This window comes from Excalfactoria chinensis, chromosome 5 (genome assembly GCF_039878825.1).
Source record: "Excalfactoria chinensis isolate bCotChi1 chromosome 5, bCotChi1.hap2, whole genome shotgun sequence".
Lineage (NCBI taxonomy): Eukaryota > Metazoa > Chordata > Aves > Galliformes > Phasianidae > Excalfactoria > Excalfactoria chinensis.
The window spans coordinates 54,785,791-54,799,627 of record NC_092829.1 but is presented as its reverse complement, the minus strand read 5'-3'; the positions used below and the strand labels follow the sequence as shown (position 1 = coordinate 54,799,627).

The 13,837-nt window shown below is 60.7% G+C and overlaps 4 protein-coding genes across 8 annotated transcripts; 2 read left to right on the top strand and 2 right to left on the bottom strand.

Moving 5' to 3' along the window:
• Positions 1-136: 136 nt before the first annotated feature.
• CYB561A3 (cytochrome b561 family member A3) lies at positions 137-2,617 on the bottom strand. Of its 2 annotated transcripts, none has more exons than XM_072338097.1 (6): positions 2,418-2,617; positions 1,638-1,843; positions 1,365-1,573; positions 1,140-1,294; positions 284-434; positions 137-204 (listed from the first exon to the last, which is right to left on the bottom strand). In XM_072338097.1, the coding sequence occupies exons 1-6, from the start codon at positions 2,615-2,617 to the stop codon at positions 145-147; spliced, it is 981 nt and encodes a 326-aa protein (XP_072194198.1). In that variant the 3' UTR covers positions 137-144. The 2 variants fall into 2 exon arrangements, with proteins under 2 accessions (XP_072194198.1, XP_072194199.1); XM_072338098.1 differs by lacking the exon at positions 137-204 and adding an exon at positions 585-747 and having other exon boundaries at positions 275-434.
• A 664-nt stretch (positions 2,618-3,281) lies between these two features.
• On the top strand, positions 3,282-4,907 carry TMEM138 (transmembrane protein 138). Its single transcript, XM_072338130.1, has 4 exons — positions 3,282-3,415; positions 3,494-3,665; positions 4,368-4,443; positions 4,547-4,907. The coding sequence occupies exons 1-4, from the start codon at positions 3,288-3,290 to the stop codon at positions 4,657-4,659; spliced, it is 489 nt and encodes a 162-aa protein (XP_072194231.1). The 5' UTR covers positions 3,282-3,287; the 3' UTR covers positions 4,660-4,907.
• Positions 4,908-4,995: 88 nt separating this feature from the next.
• Positions 4,996-8,182, top strand: TMEM216 (transmembrane protein 216). Of its 3 annotated transcripts, none has more exons than XR_011903742.1 (6): positions 4,996-5,146; positions 5,250-5,351; positions 5,417-5,509; positions 5,598-5,799; positions 6,688-6,888; positions 7,514-8,182. XR_011903742.1 is itself a non-coding variant. In XM_072338133.1 (6 exons), exons 1-5 carry the CDS (start codon positions 5,134-5,136, stop codon positions 6,701-6,703), a joined length of 426 nt encoding a protein of 141 aa, XP_072194234.1. In that variant the 5' UTR covers positions 4,996-5,133; the 3' UTR covers positions 6,704-6,734; positions 6,928-7,275. The 3 variants fall into 3 exon arrangements, 2 of the variants coding, with proteins under 2 accessions (XP_072194234.1, XP_072194233.1); XM_072338133.1 differs by lacking the exon at positions 7,514-8,182 and adding an exon at positions 6,928-7,275 and having other exon boundaries at positions 6,688-6,734; XM_072338132.1 differs by lacking the exon at positions 7,514-8,182 and having other exon boundaries at positions 6,688-7,275.
• On the bottom strand, positions 7,212-13,837 carry CPSF7 (cleavage and polyadenylation specific factor 7). 2 transcript variants are annotated; one of them, XM_072338046.1, is made up of 10 exons: positions 13,769-13,837; positions 13,443-13,527; positions 11,619-11,837; positions 11,263-11,366; positions 10,855-11,000; positions 9,214-9,622; positions 9,007-9,125; positions 8,747-8,915; positions 8,497-8,670; positions 7,212-8,407 (listed from the first exon to the last, which is right to left on the bottom strand). In XM_072338046.1, exons 2-9 carry the CDS (start codon positions 13,494-13,496, stop codon positions 8,502-8,504), a joined length of 1,389 nt encoding a protein of 462 aa, XP_072194147.1. In that variant the 5' UTR covers positions 13,497-13,527; positions 13,769-13,837; the 3' UTR covers positions 7,212-8,407; positions 8,497-8,501. The 2 variants fall into 2 exon arrangements, with proteins under 2 accessions (XP_072194147.1, XP_072194148.1); XM_072338047.1 differs by lacking the exon at positions 13,769-13,837 and having other exon boundaries at positions 13,443-13,677.

Here is a 13,837-nt window from a genome sequence, read left to right as displayed (position 1 = left end):
AACTTGAATCTGCAGCATGAGATGGGGAACACGTGGTGGCCCTAAGGGCTGAGGAACTGGTGGGGCAGCCCCAAAAGATGCACAGGAGCACTGAGGAAAGAGGCCAGCAGTTTATTAGGTGTCCATTGGACTGCTGGGTTGGTCCTACCTCCACACAAGCATCCCTGCAACAGGCAAGGCATGGTTCAAAGGCTCCTGCTGTTCCTGCAGAGGAGACGGAGCTCGGGCAGCCTGTCCTGGGCCAGGTCTCTTGGCACGGAGAGCTTCTCTGGCAGCTCCTGACCTGACAGCGTTCCCAGGATGGCAATGCGGGGCTGGGGCTTTGGCACAGATAGCAGTCCAGGCATGGGGGATCAGAGCCGGGGTCAGAGAGCCTGGGGCCAGCAGCAACAGGAGGGACCTCAGAGGTGTCAGTGCTCAGCACCAAGCAGAGGCTGCAGGGAGACATGGGTGAACCTTCAGCCTGTGCTGCCTGCCCGGCCCACCCTGAAGATAAGCCAGCTGGGGCTCTGGGGGTCAGAGGCAGACCCCCAGCTTAGCTCCTCAAAGCCATACTGGGAACAGCCCCACAGCAAGGCAGGTACCTGATGAGTGTCAAGGGAGTCAGCCTCAGGGCGCTTCCAGCTGGGCTTGGCCAGGGCGCACAGCACCAGCACCCCAAAGAGGATGATGAGGAGCCCCAAAATGTTTGCAAAGACGGCCTCAGGGGGAAGGAGTTTGTATGGCACTGATGCTGTCCCATTCTTCCTTTGGAGGAGAATCAAAGTGCTCATCTCACATGATGCCCTGGGGCTGTGGGCTGGCTCCCTGCTACCCTGGTGGCTCCATAACACTACTCCCATGGTCACCTGTCCCAATGGTGCTGTCCCAATCCCCTGAATCAAGATGAATGCTGCACCAGCTGCAAGTGGCTGGCGTATGTGGCAGCTGAAGGTGATATTTGTGGAGTTAAACCCTCCCAGAAAGCCTTCCTGGACTGCCCAGCCTTCCACTCAGCCCACATAACCTATTACACAGGAGCCGTGCACCTGACAGAGGGGGAAATCACACACTTCCCTTAGCTGCGCCCACACTTAGTTTCTCTCAATGCCAGTGTAAGCACAGAGAGCCAACACGCAGCCTGTATCCCCAGCACTCACAGGCTGAAGAAGAGCTTCTCATTGATGCCTGACACGCAGGACGCCATGGAGAGCATAAGGATGGTGGAGCCGAAGAAGATATGGACGGGCTTGTAGATGGCACGGATCCAGATGGGTGCATAGGGCAGCAGGAAAGCACAGAAGCCGGCCACCCACTGTGGGGATGGGAGATGAGGACGGGTGGCACAAGGGGCAGGGATGTGGGGGGCCAGGGCGCGCACTCACCTGGCAGGAGAAGAGCAGTATGGTGGCCAGCCCCAGCCAGCTGTGCAACGAGTACATGTTGGGCGTCCCGCTTGCATTGTGGAAGTGAAAGACAGCCACCAGTCCCAGCACAGCAAGGATGAAAGCCGTCAGTGCCAGCACGCTGTGTAGTATCTTCCAGGGCAGCTTGGGGCCACGCCAGGTGGGGGGCAGGCGGTACACCAGAGCCGCTGGTGGGTGACAGCGTCAGGGAGGGACAAAGGGACATCGCGCCACCCCACGTGCGCTGCTCACCTGCTCCATACAGCACCACCATGCCCGTCACCATCAGCACTGGGTGCCAGTTGAACATGCGGGCGCTGCCATCCCAGGCGAAGCCACCGCGCCAGTGCTGGCACCACGCTCCGACAAAGGCCACGCAGCCCAGCCCCAGGCTGCCCAGCAAGGCACAGAACGGCAAGAAAGGCAGATCCGGCATCACCGCGGCAAGGTGCGGGGACCTGGCGGGGGAATAAAGGAGCTGTCAGCCTCCCTGGAGGCTCTCTGCTGCACTGGCTCAGCTGGATGCAGGCACACCGGGGAGGAGCCACCCGAAAGGGGAAGCGGCTGCGGTGGGGAGGGTGGTCCCGTCCAGTGGGTGCAGGCAGGCAGGCAGAAATGTCCCTTGTAGATCCCCTGCACACGACAGCACCTCCAGCGGCTCCAAACTGCCCCCAGCACCTCCACATCCACCCTCGGCACCTCAAAAACTTCTTCCAGCACCACCCAACCTGCCCTCAGCACCCCCACACCGGAGCCTGGCACCTCCAAATCCCACCTCCAGCGCTCCGAACCTGCCCCCGTAACCCCGAACGTGCCCCCAGCACCCCACACCCGGGCCCAGCACCTCCAAAGCTGTTTCCTGCGCTGCCAAAGCTGCCCCCGGCGCCCCAAACCCGGGCCCAGCACCCCCCAAACCTGCAGCCCCACAGCCCCAAGAGGTGACGGACGGGCACGGGGCAGCGCTTATTTGCCTGGGGATTTGCATCTGCCCCCAGAAATAGACATTTCCGTGTCGGGGGGGGGGAACCGCACCTCAACCCCTCCTGGGACCCGCCGGGCCCCACCTCCCCTTCGCCCTCAGCGAGCGCCGCCATGTTGGACGGCGCCGCTCTGGCGGCCCGCCTCGGTGGTGATGTCGTCGCTCCCGGGCTGGAGGCCAACGCGACCAGCGAGAGCGGTGGGTAGAGAGGCCCCCTCGCGCTTCCGCCCCCGCTTCCGTCTGCGGTTCCCATGGCAACGGAGAATGGCGGCCGCGGGTGAGCCCCGGGACGCGGTCAGGGCCGGAGGTGGACGAAGCGGGGACGGCGGTAGCGGTAGCGGCACGGAGACGGGATCGCGGGGCTCCGCGGCCGGGAGAAGGCCCGGGGAAGCATCCCTGGGGATCTCCTTGGGGAGGGCAGGCCGCGAGCTGGGCTGCGGGCGGTGCGGGGGCATTTGGGGACGATTCTCAGCTCCCCTGTGGTGGCTGTACGGGCAGTTCCCGTTCTCCTGGCCCCCGTCAGCTCTGGGCAGCGCCTTACCTGTGAGAGATGGGGAAGAAGGCTCTGGCTCCCTTCTCGTCCCCACACCTGTCTCCTCCTGGGTGAGCTACCCCAAGGCGGGAGCATGCTGCTGGGGTGGGGCAATGGACAGCAATGCTGGGTCATGGCGCGCTCCAGCCCATCCCTATGGCGTGGCCTGGGGAAAACAGAGGCAGCGGTGTGCCAGACACTACTGGGATTTGTCATGGCTTTGACTCTGCTTTGGGTTTTCTGGCTGTGCCCAGCCCTACCAAGCTGAACTCTGCTCCCTTCAGGTCCCAGCTGTAGGGAGCAGCGATGCTGAGCTCCCGGCCCTGCACCATGAGCTGCCCGCAGCGCTAGGGATGCTGGGGCTGAAGGCTCAAGCCTCCGCCGAAGGAAGATGCTCCAGACCAGCAACTACAGCTTGGTGCTGTTCCTGCAGTTTCTGCTGCTGTTCTACGACCTGTTTGTCAATTCCTTCTCGGAGCTGCTTCGCACAGCCCCTGCTGTCCAGCTTGTCCTCTTCATGTGAGCACCAGGGCGGGAGGGCCGGGCTCTCCCATACCACTCTCTCCTCTCTCTCACTGCATCTCTCTTCTCCCGCAGCATCCAGGACATTGCCATTCTCTTCAATGTCATCATCATCTTCCTCATGTTCTTCAATACCTTTGTCTTCCAAGCTGGACTGGTCAACCTCCTCTTCCACAAGTTCAAGGGGACCATCCTTCTGTCTGCAGCGTACCTGGCACTCAGCATCTCCTTCCACATCTGGATCATGGTAGGCTTGGGGCTGCTGGCTTCACAGCTCCTTTCTCCCTTCTGTCCCTCCGCTGTGGGAGGAAGGCCATAATCTCCTGCTTGTTGTAGCTATTGGACTGCCTCATCCCAGCCCCCAGCCTCAGCAATGCAACCTGCTTGAAAACCCACAGGGCCACACCGGAGTGGTCCCCACTGAAGGCCATGACAGCAGATCCTGCTTTGTTTACCTGGGATTAATCCCCAGCAATCACCAGCACTCAGAGGCTGGAGGCAGCCCCATTCCTGCTAAAAAACAAGTCCCAAGGGTCCCTGCTGTGTCCAAGCAGCTTTGTACCCCCTCTTCCCCATCTAAGCTCCCCCATCCTGTGCCACAGTCACCATCCGTCAAGCAAAGCAGCCAGCAGGCGCTTCCTGTATGCTTTTCAACAGGGCTTGGGGAGAAAGGCCCATCCCACTGCCCCAGGGCCAGGTTTGTGACTGAAGCTGACCCAGGGATGTTGTACCCACACCGTCTGGGCAGGAGATTGATGGGGATTTGCAGGGATCTAAAGTCTGAAGCTAGAATAGGTCCTGACTCGCTGGCCAAATCCCCCTGAGCTGCTTAATCTTTGGAGCTGGCACCAAGAGCATGACAGCCCTCGTGGGGCTAGCTCCGTCCCATCGGGATCATCAGTGCCCCCGTATTAGCCCATGGCTTCTTTCTTGTTTCTGTCTGTGTCAGAACCTGCGCTGGAGGGATTCCAGCCGCTTCATCTGGACCGAAGGCCTGCAGACACTGTTTGTTTTCCAGCGGCTGGGTAAGGGCTCATGCTTACTGAGGTGGCAGGAGCAGCTCCGTCACCTGCCTGGGGGACACCCCACAGCTTAGTCCCTGTGCCCTCATCTCCCTCCCTCCCGTAGCGGCTGTGCTCTACTGCTACTTCTACAAGAGGACTGCGGTGCACCTGGGTGACCCGCTCTTCTACCAGGACTCGCTCTGGCTACGCAAGGAGTTTGCTCACTTCCGTGGTTGATGGCCCCCGCTCCAGGAGGGGCAGCTCCTCATGGCGACGGGATGGAGCCCAGAGGCTGGAGGGTCTCAGCCCCCCCCAGCTCCAGCCCAGCTGTGTGCCTCTTCTTCCTCGTGGTGCACTGGGAGCTGGCAGGGTGCTCGTGGCTGCGTGGGGGGAGGATCCATCCCAGCGTCGCAGGTCTCGGCCCCTGGTGGGATCGGGGCGTTGTTGTGAGTAGTGAGGAAATAAATTGTCTACGTTTTCCAGTCCGTGCGTCCTGGGTCTCTCCTGCTTTTTGCTTGTCACACAACCTCTCGGTGTCCCAAAACTCGGGGCTGTTTCCACTGGGCTGCACCCCCCGAGGTTCTGCAGGCACGGCAAGGGGCGGACTGGGGATTCGAACCCGCCGCTCGGTCCTCCAGGGCCATAGAGAGGGCGGGAGAGAGCGGCCGAGCGCCTTCCCGCCGGCAGCGGCGGTTCCCATGGAGACGGAAGATGGCGGCGAGGAGTGAGTGCGGGGCCGGGCGCGGGAGGCGGCGGGGCCGGGGGCGAAACGTGAGGCGGGCGGCGGACGGCGGGGCCTCGCCCACCCCATCCCACGACCCCCACAGGCCGCCAGCGCTCCTCGGCTCCGCTGCAGGTCCTGCTCTTCCTCAACGGGTGGTACAGCGCGACCTACTTCCTGCTAGAGGCGTTCATCTTCGCCTACAAGGGTGAGCCCCCGCCCTCCCGCTCCTCCGCCCCCCGAGCCCAGCCCTGAGCGTGGCCGTGCCCGCAGTGCTGCTGCTGCCGTACCCGCTCACCAACCTGCTGCTGGACGTGCTGCTGCTGCTGCTCTACCTCGGCATTGAGGCCACGCGCATCTTCTTTGGTGAGGCCTTGTCCCTTCCCCCCCTCCCCCCGGTGCCGTCTGTCCCGCCGTGGACGCAGCCTTGCACTGCTCACCCTGTGCCCCGCAGGTTCCAAGGGCAACCTGTGCCAGCGCAAGGTGCCTCTGGCCGTCTGCCTGGCCCTCACGGTGCCAGCAGCCGTCATGGCGACCTACTGCCTGCTGCTGCAGACCTACGCCCTGCGCCTGGAGGCCATCCTCAGCGCCATCCTCCTGCTCTTCTACTCTGTGGAGCTGCTGCTGGGCGGCCTGGCACTCGCCTCCTTCTCTAGGTAGGTGGCATGGGAGCAGAGGGAGCTCTGGGGGTTCTCCCGTCCAACCCCCTCCTAAAGGTTTGCTAGAGTACATTACAAAGGAGAGCACCCAGGTGGCCCCACCATCTCTCTGGGCAAGCTCGTTCCACTACTCTATTACCCTCAAAGTCAAGAAGTGTTTCCTTGTGTTCAAATAAGATTACCGTGTTTCCTATTGGTGGTTCCCTACTGCCCCTTGCTACTGCCACCAGGCACCTCTAAAAAGAGTGTGCCCCCACCCTCTTGACCCCTACCCTTTAGATATTAAGCATGTATCAGATCCCCTCTCAGCCTTGTCTTCTCCAGGCAGAACGGGCTCAGGGCTCGCAGCCTTTCCTTGTAAGGGAAGTGCTCCAGGCTTCAACCATCTTTGCAGCACTCCAGCAGTTTCCTATTTACCCAGAGCCTAGGAAACCAAAACTGGTCCCAGTGCTCCAGATGTGGCCTCTCCATGGCAGAGCAGAGGATGAGAACCTCTCTTGCCCTGCTGGCCGCACTCTGCACAATGCACCTCAGGGTCCTGTTGGCCTTCTTGGCCGTGAGAGAGCACTGCTAGCATATGGACAACTATTGGTCAACTAGGACACCTGTTGGCATTCTTGGCCACAAAGGTTGGCTCATGGCAAACCCATAATCCACTGGGACACCCAAATCCTTCTCTGCAGATCCCCTTTCCATCAGCTCAGCCCTCAAACTGCATTGATGTGTGCAGTTATTCCTCCCCAGGTGTAGGACTCTACGCCTTCTGTTGAACCTCATCAGGTTCATCCCCCACCCAAATCTCAGCCTGCCCAGGTCTCACTGAGCAGCAGCACAGCCTTCTGGTGGTTGAGCCTCTCCTCACACATCCTCCTCTGTTCTTTGCAGCATGGATGTGTACTGAGGCCCTGCACCAGAGGACCACAGCAGCGCAGGTACACAAGATGGCAGCAAGCAGGTGGCACAGGCTCCATCTCCCATCCTGTGGCCGTGAGCCAGACCCACACCAGCACCTGTGGGCAGTGCCAGGGCTGTGCCTGGGCAGCACCAGCCCTGCTGCCACGCAGCCCCAAGGTTTGTGACACACAGGTCAGTCCAAGGTACAGAGAATTTGTTTTTTTTTTACAGTGTTGTCAGAAGAAATCACTATTTTCCAATAAATAGTTATTTTTACCTGGTGCCTGGGCACGTGGCATCCCCCAGGGCAGCAGGCTGGGCACCTCATTACCAGAGGTAACCCCTGCCCTGATCCAGCCTGGGAGGCACAGCAGCCCTTAGGAAGAGCTGGAAGATTGGGGGTGGGGGTGTCACAGAAGTACTTGGCTCTTGCTGCCCACCCCTCAAGTATGGCTGCAGCACACACACCTTCACCCCCTGAACGTCCCCACCAGAATCTCTTGAAAAGTGCCATATAAAAGACTGACGTCATCAAGTTTATTACACAACTTCCAACCTATCAGAAAGACAAAACAAACCTAGTCACTGCGGGCAGGGGGGACAGTGCCTCGCCAGGTGCTTAATAGAGGTTCCTCTCTGCACTTTTCCCCACCCCCACTAATTGGAAAGAAACTATAAATTTGTGTTGTTAAGTAAAAAAAAAAGCAACAAACCAACAAAAACAGAACTCGCCCACCAAATGCTTCCCCCCAGCGCACACCTGTTAAGCCGGCACCTGATGGTACTCAATGGGATTCTTCTTTTTGTGTGATTGTAGCCTAACAAAGACCTGTGGAGCTGGGTTTTCCTCCTGTCCAGCAACAGTTCTGAAGGCGATGCCACCCAGCTGGCATCCCTGGGGGCTGGCTGGTGGTTTGGGGCTCCTTGGTTTGCCTGAACCTATTCAGCTCCTCCTGCGTGCAACATTAGCTGGAGGAACCTGTATGGGGCTATGAGCTCCTCCTGGGCCTCGAAATGGCTGTACGCAGTGCTGTGCAGCCCCAACTGGGCATAGGGAGCTCGTGGCCTTGTCCCTGCCACCTGTCCCAGCTTGCAGCTGCACCACCACACAGAGAGATGCTGCTGGGAAGGGGACACGCAGTCCCTGAGGCCGGGGTTTGCAGCTCTGCCTCCTCTGCTTCCTCTAAAACAAGGAAGGCTCTATGGGAGAGGCTGACTTCGTGTGAGGCTCCACCAGCACCTGGAAGTCAGAGCTGGTGCTTTGGGAGATGAACATGGAGGCTGTGACCCTGCTGTGAAAGTTGGGGCAAAGGGGGGTGACCCCAGCCCAGCTCTCTTCCAGCTGGAATGGAAAGCTGCGTGCCACTGAGCCCCTGTGCACCTGAAGATCCATCCATTTGCAGCCACTCCTCGAGGGCTGCGAGAGGAAAGGGCTCACCAACCTCCCTCCATGAAAATAAAGCACCATTTCTCTTTGGGTCCAAGTATTCATGGAGCAGGGCCCCCTGGCTTTCAGCCTCTCCCCTGGCAGCAGCAGTAGCGGTGGGTGTGGGCAAGGGCTCAGGCCCCAAGGCCGCAAGGTGTCAGGGAGTCCCTCGGGTGCCCCCAGAGAGCCGTGGGTGGTGAGCAGGGGGTGAAGCAGCCACAGTGGCGCAGTCCTGGTCGAGGTGAGGAGATACGAGTCCATTAAAAACCACTTACTGCCAAACTTCTGCAGGAGAGAGAAAAGAAGGAAGGGCAGTACTGCAGCACCGGGTGTCCTCAGCCATCGGCACAGCGACGCCCCGCCGCTGGGCTCACCTGTCTCAGTGGTGCCTGTCCCTCTCTCTGTCCCTGTCCCGATGCCGTTCATGCTCCCGATTCCGCTCCTGGAAATAGTCCTCGTGCCGATCCTCACCGTGCAGGAGGTCCCGGTGCCGCCGACTGCTTTCACGGGACCGGCTGGGAGAGCGATCCCGAGAGCGGTGCCTTTTCCTGGGGGAAGAAGAGAAGAGCGTTTGGTCACCTCCAGAGACCCCAATGAGCCACGCAACCCCCCAAGGCAGGGTACCTGGTGGAGCTGCTGCTGGAGCCTGTGCTGTAGGACTTGGCTTCGATGCCATGCAGGCAGTCTTTGAGGGAGGAGAGGAGGACGCGGCACCGCTCGTCGTTGGCAACACGGGACTGCTTGATGACAGCAATCGCTGTCAGGAGGGTCTCGATGGCATCGCTGTAATCACCTGCAGGGAGTGGACGAATGGCGAGGGATGCAGAAAGCTGCAGGCTCAGGGCTGAGGGGACAACAGGGTACAGGGACACAGCCACCATTACCTGCACTGGCACCCGACACTGCTTTGGAAATGGCACTGCTGGAGATGGCCCGGTTCCTGTTCATGATCTCCTCGAACTCCACCTCGCTCACAGGGGCAGGTGGTGGACCGAGCTCCCGGCTGCACAGATATAGGGTTGAGGGGGGGGGGGGGGGGCTCAATGCAGCTCCCCCCCAACCCCGGTGGCACCAAGCCCCCCTCCGCTCACCTGCTGTGGTTGTAGGGGGTCAAGGCTTTGCCGTAGGCATCCGGTGGGGGCCCCAGGGCCGTGTTGGGTGGGGGGAAGAAGGCTGGGTTGAGATGCAGGGCTGGAGGGACAGCCCCAGGGGGGGGCACGGCCAGGTGTGGGGGCAGTCGGGGCGGAGGGGGCATGAGGTGCTGGTATTGGATGCCAGGCGGTGGAGGGGGGACGCCGAAGCTGGAGGAGAGGGGTGGCAGAGGGGGCATGGGAGGCGGGGGCAGTCCCATGAGGGGCAGGGCAGCAGGGGGGCGGCTGAAGAAGGGCAGGATGGAGGGGGGCTTCTCCAGGCGGGTGGGCGGCAACGCATTCTCTGTCGGTGTGGCACGGCCATCCAGAGAGTCGGCGGAGTCCCGTGAGTGGGCCCTCGGCGGCACGCCTGCAAGCGGCATGGGAAGGGCAGTGAGCTGCGACCAGAGGCTCTGCCTGCCCCTCAGTGACCTCCTCCTCTTCCTCCCTACACACGCGCAAGGTTCAGCCTCAGGAAAGCTTGAGGTGCCCAGGGACAGATCCAGCCAGCCAAACGTAGCCTCCGCTTACACGTGCCTCTCCAACAGGGTCACTTGCGGCCACCTGCACAGCGTCCTGCGGATGCTTGCTTTCACTGGCCGCAGAGCGAGCAGGGACGTGGAAAGAGGTGAAAAGCCACAAGAAATGGGGAGAGACGGCCAGAGCCCAGCTTCCTGAAGTCATGAAACAGCCCCAAGTGCCTGCAGCCTGCTCAAGCAGGCAGCATGAGCATGGATGCAGGGGCAGAACCCAAGTGCCCGACAGCTGGAGGAAGGAAAAACTGCCCTGGAAGAGAAGGGCAGGAATTGAGGATGAGGCTTTCAGGGCGAGCCGGGAGAGGAAAAAAGAGGGGACAGAGCTCTGGGAAAGCTGCTGAGCCCATTACAAGACCCCTCGGGGAGGCTGAAAGTGCACATACACTGGCCACCAAACCATGACGGTGGGCAGAGACGTGGCCCAACAGTGCTGCCGAGCAGCAACGGAGCCGAAGGAAGAGTGCGACGGTTGGAGCTACCCCCCTAAACCTCGGCCAAAGCCTTATGAAAGATGGGCTTTCCTTGCGTGAAATGGGTCGCGGGGTCTACAATGAACACAGCTGGCCAAGACCTCCTCATCCGTGCTCCTGCCAAGTCCGTCCCTGCGGGCTCCACAGAGCCCCCCAGCGCGGGGCCAGGGCGTCACATCACTGCGGAGTGAGGCTAGGACCATCTATGGCCATTGTAGAAAGCCCACGGCCAGGCCCCAGCTGGAATACTGTGTCCAGTGATGGGCACCTTACCTCCGCAGGGATGGACAAATTCTGGAGGAGATCCAGAGAAGAGCTACTAATAGATATGGAGGGTCTTAGCTATGTTGGTAGGCTGAAGAGCTTAAGCCCATTCAGTTTGGAGAGGAGGAAGAGGAGGCTACGAGGGATCTTCGCAGTGAGTGAGCACCTAAAAGGGGATCATAAAGACTCGGGTCAGGATCTAAGCAGACTCAGCAGCAATCGGACATAACCCCAGAGGCTGCTGGTGGTTTTCCCCCCCACCCCGAGGTCTTGTCCTGACAGCTCAGTGGGGCCCAAGGAGCTGCCCGCCACGTGCCTGCGCCCCCACTCACGTTTGCGAGCCTGAGCCTCAAACTGGGACAGGTTCTGCCGGGTGGCCAGCCTCACCTCCACCTTATCCCCATTGAGCACTTTGCCAGGCAGGAGCTCCAGCAGCTTGTGGACCGAGTTCTCGGAGGCCACCACCACCTCCGCGTACCTGCAGGGAGGGTCGGCGGTCAGCAGGCTCCCAGCCCCTCACCCCCCGGCAGGTCAAGGACCCACACCGAGCAGCACGGAGCTGCATGCCTCCATCAATCCCCCCTCCCGTTCCGAGTGCTTGTGCCGCTGACAGCCTGTGTTTCATCCTCCCTGCTCTGTGCCAGCTGGGGAAAGCTCTGCCCCCTCACTGCTCCCAGGATGTGGCTATGGAGGCCCTGGCCACCCCATTCCTCCGCATTCCCCTCCCCCTCAGCTCTCACCCTTTCGACTGGCCATTGGCTCGATTCTCTGCAAACTTCAGCTCCACCACGTCATAGACACCCACTGAACGGATGGTCTGGATCAGCTGCTGGTCTGTCGTCCACTGTGGGGCAGCAAGGCAGAAGCTGGGATTGGGTTCAGTTCCCGCAGCCCTCCCCAGCACCCCATGCCCAAAGGCAGCCACCCGCTGGCTCAGACTCGGCTCTGTGGCCTCTCAGGGCTACAAAAGTCCCTTTCCCTTGAGGCCAAGCCCAGCTTGGAATATCGGCTCAGCACAGAGCAAAGAAAACCACTGCTCCAAGCAGCCCTACACCTCCATAGAACCCTCACTTGTTTGTGCCCCCAAAGCACTCACCCAGGAGAAGCTGCCCACATAGACAGCTGCCCGCTTGTTGCGCAGCCCGCTGTAGGTATACAGGATGGCAGGGGCTTTGCTGTTGGGTTTGGGGGGGGGCTCCTGGCGGATTTCAGGGGGTGGCTCCAAGCTGCTGGTGCGGCTTTCGGGGGGCTGTGAGCTGGCAGTCAGCACGTCGTCATACAGGTCCATCTGGTCAGCATTACTGAATTCTGAGTCCTGCGAGGGGAGAAATGGTTAAGGGGAAGCCGGGGTTGAAACTGTGGCTCAGGAAGGGCTCTCTGGGTTGTCAGGGCACACAGGGGGCTACGCGGACTGCCCTGTTCTGCTGAAACACTCCCAGCACCTCCCAGTAGAAGCCAATTCTTGGCCCCACAGAGTGTCACATCCCAGAGGCTTCTGCTGCCCCCAGGGCCACCTCCTCCTCTTTCTCCACAGCTGGCTTGCTGGCTGTGACCTCAGCAACTGGGCAAGACCCAGCTTGTTCTATGCTCCAGCCTCATCGGTGCACAAGCAGAAAGCAAACAGCTCAGGGCTGAGCCTCCTGCTCCCTTCAGCAAGTACCAAACTCCTCCTGCTCTGTCCGCAGGCTGTTCCATCACCTGGCTACACCAGCACAATTCCACTCCCTTTCAGGCCACCAACTTCCTCCTTGTGCTCTCTGCGGTAGTTCAACCTTTGGCAGGATGAAGCTGGCACTGAGGAAGCTCCCCAAGCTCCGGGGCAGCACAAACCCAGAGATCTGCCTCAGCACAGCAAGGCCGTCCCCTCTCCAAGCCCTCCAGAAAGCCACTCTCTGATCCCTGAGACCGCAGCAGCTCCACCTCCCCATGCAGAAAATGCCACTCTCCATCAGCAGGCAGCCTCAAAGGGTTCACAGAAGCCCAGTATGAAACCATATCCTCAGCGATGCTCTCTCCTTGACAACCGTTCCTAAGGCAAGCCATAGCTTTTGGCATTGGGCTCCTTTGGCTGATAAGAAGGTTACAGACATTCCAACAGGGAGCATTATTGTTGTCCTCATTCTCTGCCCCAGCTCCTCTGCCTCTTGTGCTCCTGCCCCAAGGCCTGGAAGCTTTGTGCTTGTGAGGTCAGCTTGGGGGAACTCTGGAGATCGGAAGCAGGTGCTGCGGCAGGGATCACTCAGGAGCTGCTTTGACATGGGAACTCTCAGAGCTCTTCTGGGTTTGCTTGCACTTTGATGTTCCCCTTTACAAAGATCCTGGGAAGGTGACACCGAACCCGCAGCGCTGCCTACTGCCACCGCAGCCTCCGACCACACCAGCTTTCCTCCAACCATAACCACCTTCAGCTCCCAAAGCTTCCATCCATCCAGCTGTGCTACAGCACCCTTTATGGCCCAAGCCCCAAACTCTCTGGGCTTACGCTTTTCCACATTGCCTTCCACAGGCTGGGCTCACACCGTCCCAGTTTTGCCCCTGAAGCTCCCAGTCCCGAGCATCCCTTCTTTTTCCTTCAGCTCTCGCTTTGTCATTCCATGGAGCTGCTGTAGAATAACTCCATTATTTCCTATCCCGGGATTACAGCCCCACAACGTCTGTGCTCCTGCTTATCCCCGCTCCATTCGCCTCTCCCAAGCTCCAGCGACACTCGCTATCACCAGACTGAGCAGAGAACAGCGGCCGAAACGACGCCAGCAGGAGCTCACCGACCTGCGGGGCCCATTCCTCACTCCGAGAGCCGTCCCAGGGGGAATCCTTCGACCCGCGGGGCCGATCCCAGCCCCACACGTGTATCCCCCAAACCCCGCTTCTTTTAACCCAGACCCCCTTCTGTTCGCCTCCCCCCTCCCGAGCTCCACACCTGGTTGAACTCTTCGTCAGCGTAGATATCAATCAGGTCCACTCCCTCCGACATGTTCCCAGGCGAAGAGCACACCGAAGGGGCTCTGCGGCGAGGGATGAGTCACCGCGGCGCCCTTTCTGCCCCCAGCATACACCCCCCTCGGGGCCCTGCCTGCCCCGAAACGGGCCCTGCGAGCACATAGGGGCCCTTCGACCACAACACGAGCCTCCCCCGCCTCCTGGATGAAGAAGAGCACGAGGGTCCCGCGCCCCCCGCCCGGAAAGGCCCGTCCCGTTCTAGGCCCCCCCCCCCCCCGCGAGCGCGCGCGCGCCAACTGCGCTCACCGCCACCTCCAGGGCCGCCGCGCCACGCCCCTTCCGGCTTCTTCCTCCCGCCTTTGCCGCGCCCCTTCC

Excerpts from the sequence above, each read along its gene's own strand:
- CYB561A3 (XM_072338097.1), bottom strand. The coding sequence starts at position 2,617 with ATGGGAACCGCAGACGGAAGCGGGGGCGGAAGCGCGAGGGGGCCTCTC. Across the intron at positions 1,844-2,417 it reads GGGTCCCAGGAGGGGTTGAG|GTCCCCGCACCTTGCCGCGG; the intron begins GTGCGGTTCCCC and ends TTCCCCCGCCAG. Across the intron at positions 1,574-1,637 it reads GGTGGTGCTGTATGGAGCAG|CGGCTCTGGTGTACCGCCTG; the intron begins GTGAGCAGCGCA and ends GTCACCCACCAG.
- TMEM138 (XM_072338130.1), top strand. The coding sequence starts at position 3,288 with ATGCTCCAGACCAGCAACTACAGCTTGGTGCTGTTCCTGCAGTTTCTG. Across the intron at positions 3,666-4,367 it reads CCTTCCACATCTGGATCATG|AACCTGCGCTGGAGGGATTC; the intron begins GTAGGCTTGGGG and ends TGTCTGTGTCAG. Across the intron at positions 4,444-4,546 it reads GTTTGTTTTCCAGCGGCTGG|CGGCTGTGCTCTACTGCTAC; the intron begins GTAAGGGCTCAT and ends TCCCTCCCGTAG.
- TMEM216 (XM_072338133.1), top strand. Across the intron at positions 5,352-5,416 it reads GTTCATCTTCGCCTACAAGG|TGCTGCTGCTGCCGTACCCG; the intron begins GTGAGCCCCCGC and ends CCGTGCCCGCAG. Across the intron at positions 5,510-5,597 it reads GGCCACGCGCATCTTCTTTG|GTTCCAAGGGCAACCTGTGC; the intron begins GTGAGGCCTTGT and ends TGTGCCCCGCAG.
- CPSF7 (XM_072338046.1), bottom strand. The coding sequence starts at position 13,496 with ATGTCGGAGGGAGTGGACCTGATTGATATCTACGCTGACGAAGAGTTC. Across the intron at positions 9,623-10,854 it reads TGAGGCTCAGGCTCGCAAAC|GCGTGCCGCCGAGGGCCCAC; the intron begins GTGAGTGGGGGC and ends TGCCGCTTGCAG. Across the intron at positions 8,916-9,006 it reads AGTGTCGGGTGCCAGTGCAG|GTGATTACAGCGATGCCATC; the intron begins GTAATGGTGGCT and ends CACTCCCTGCAG.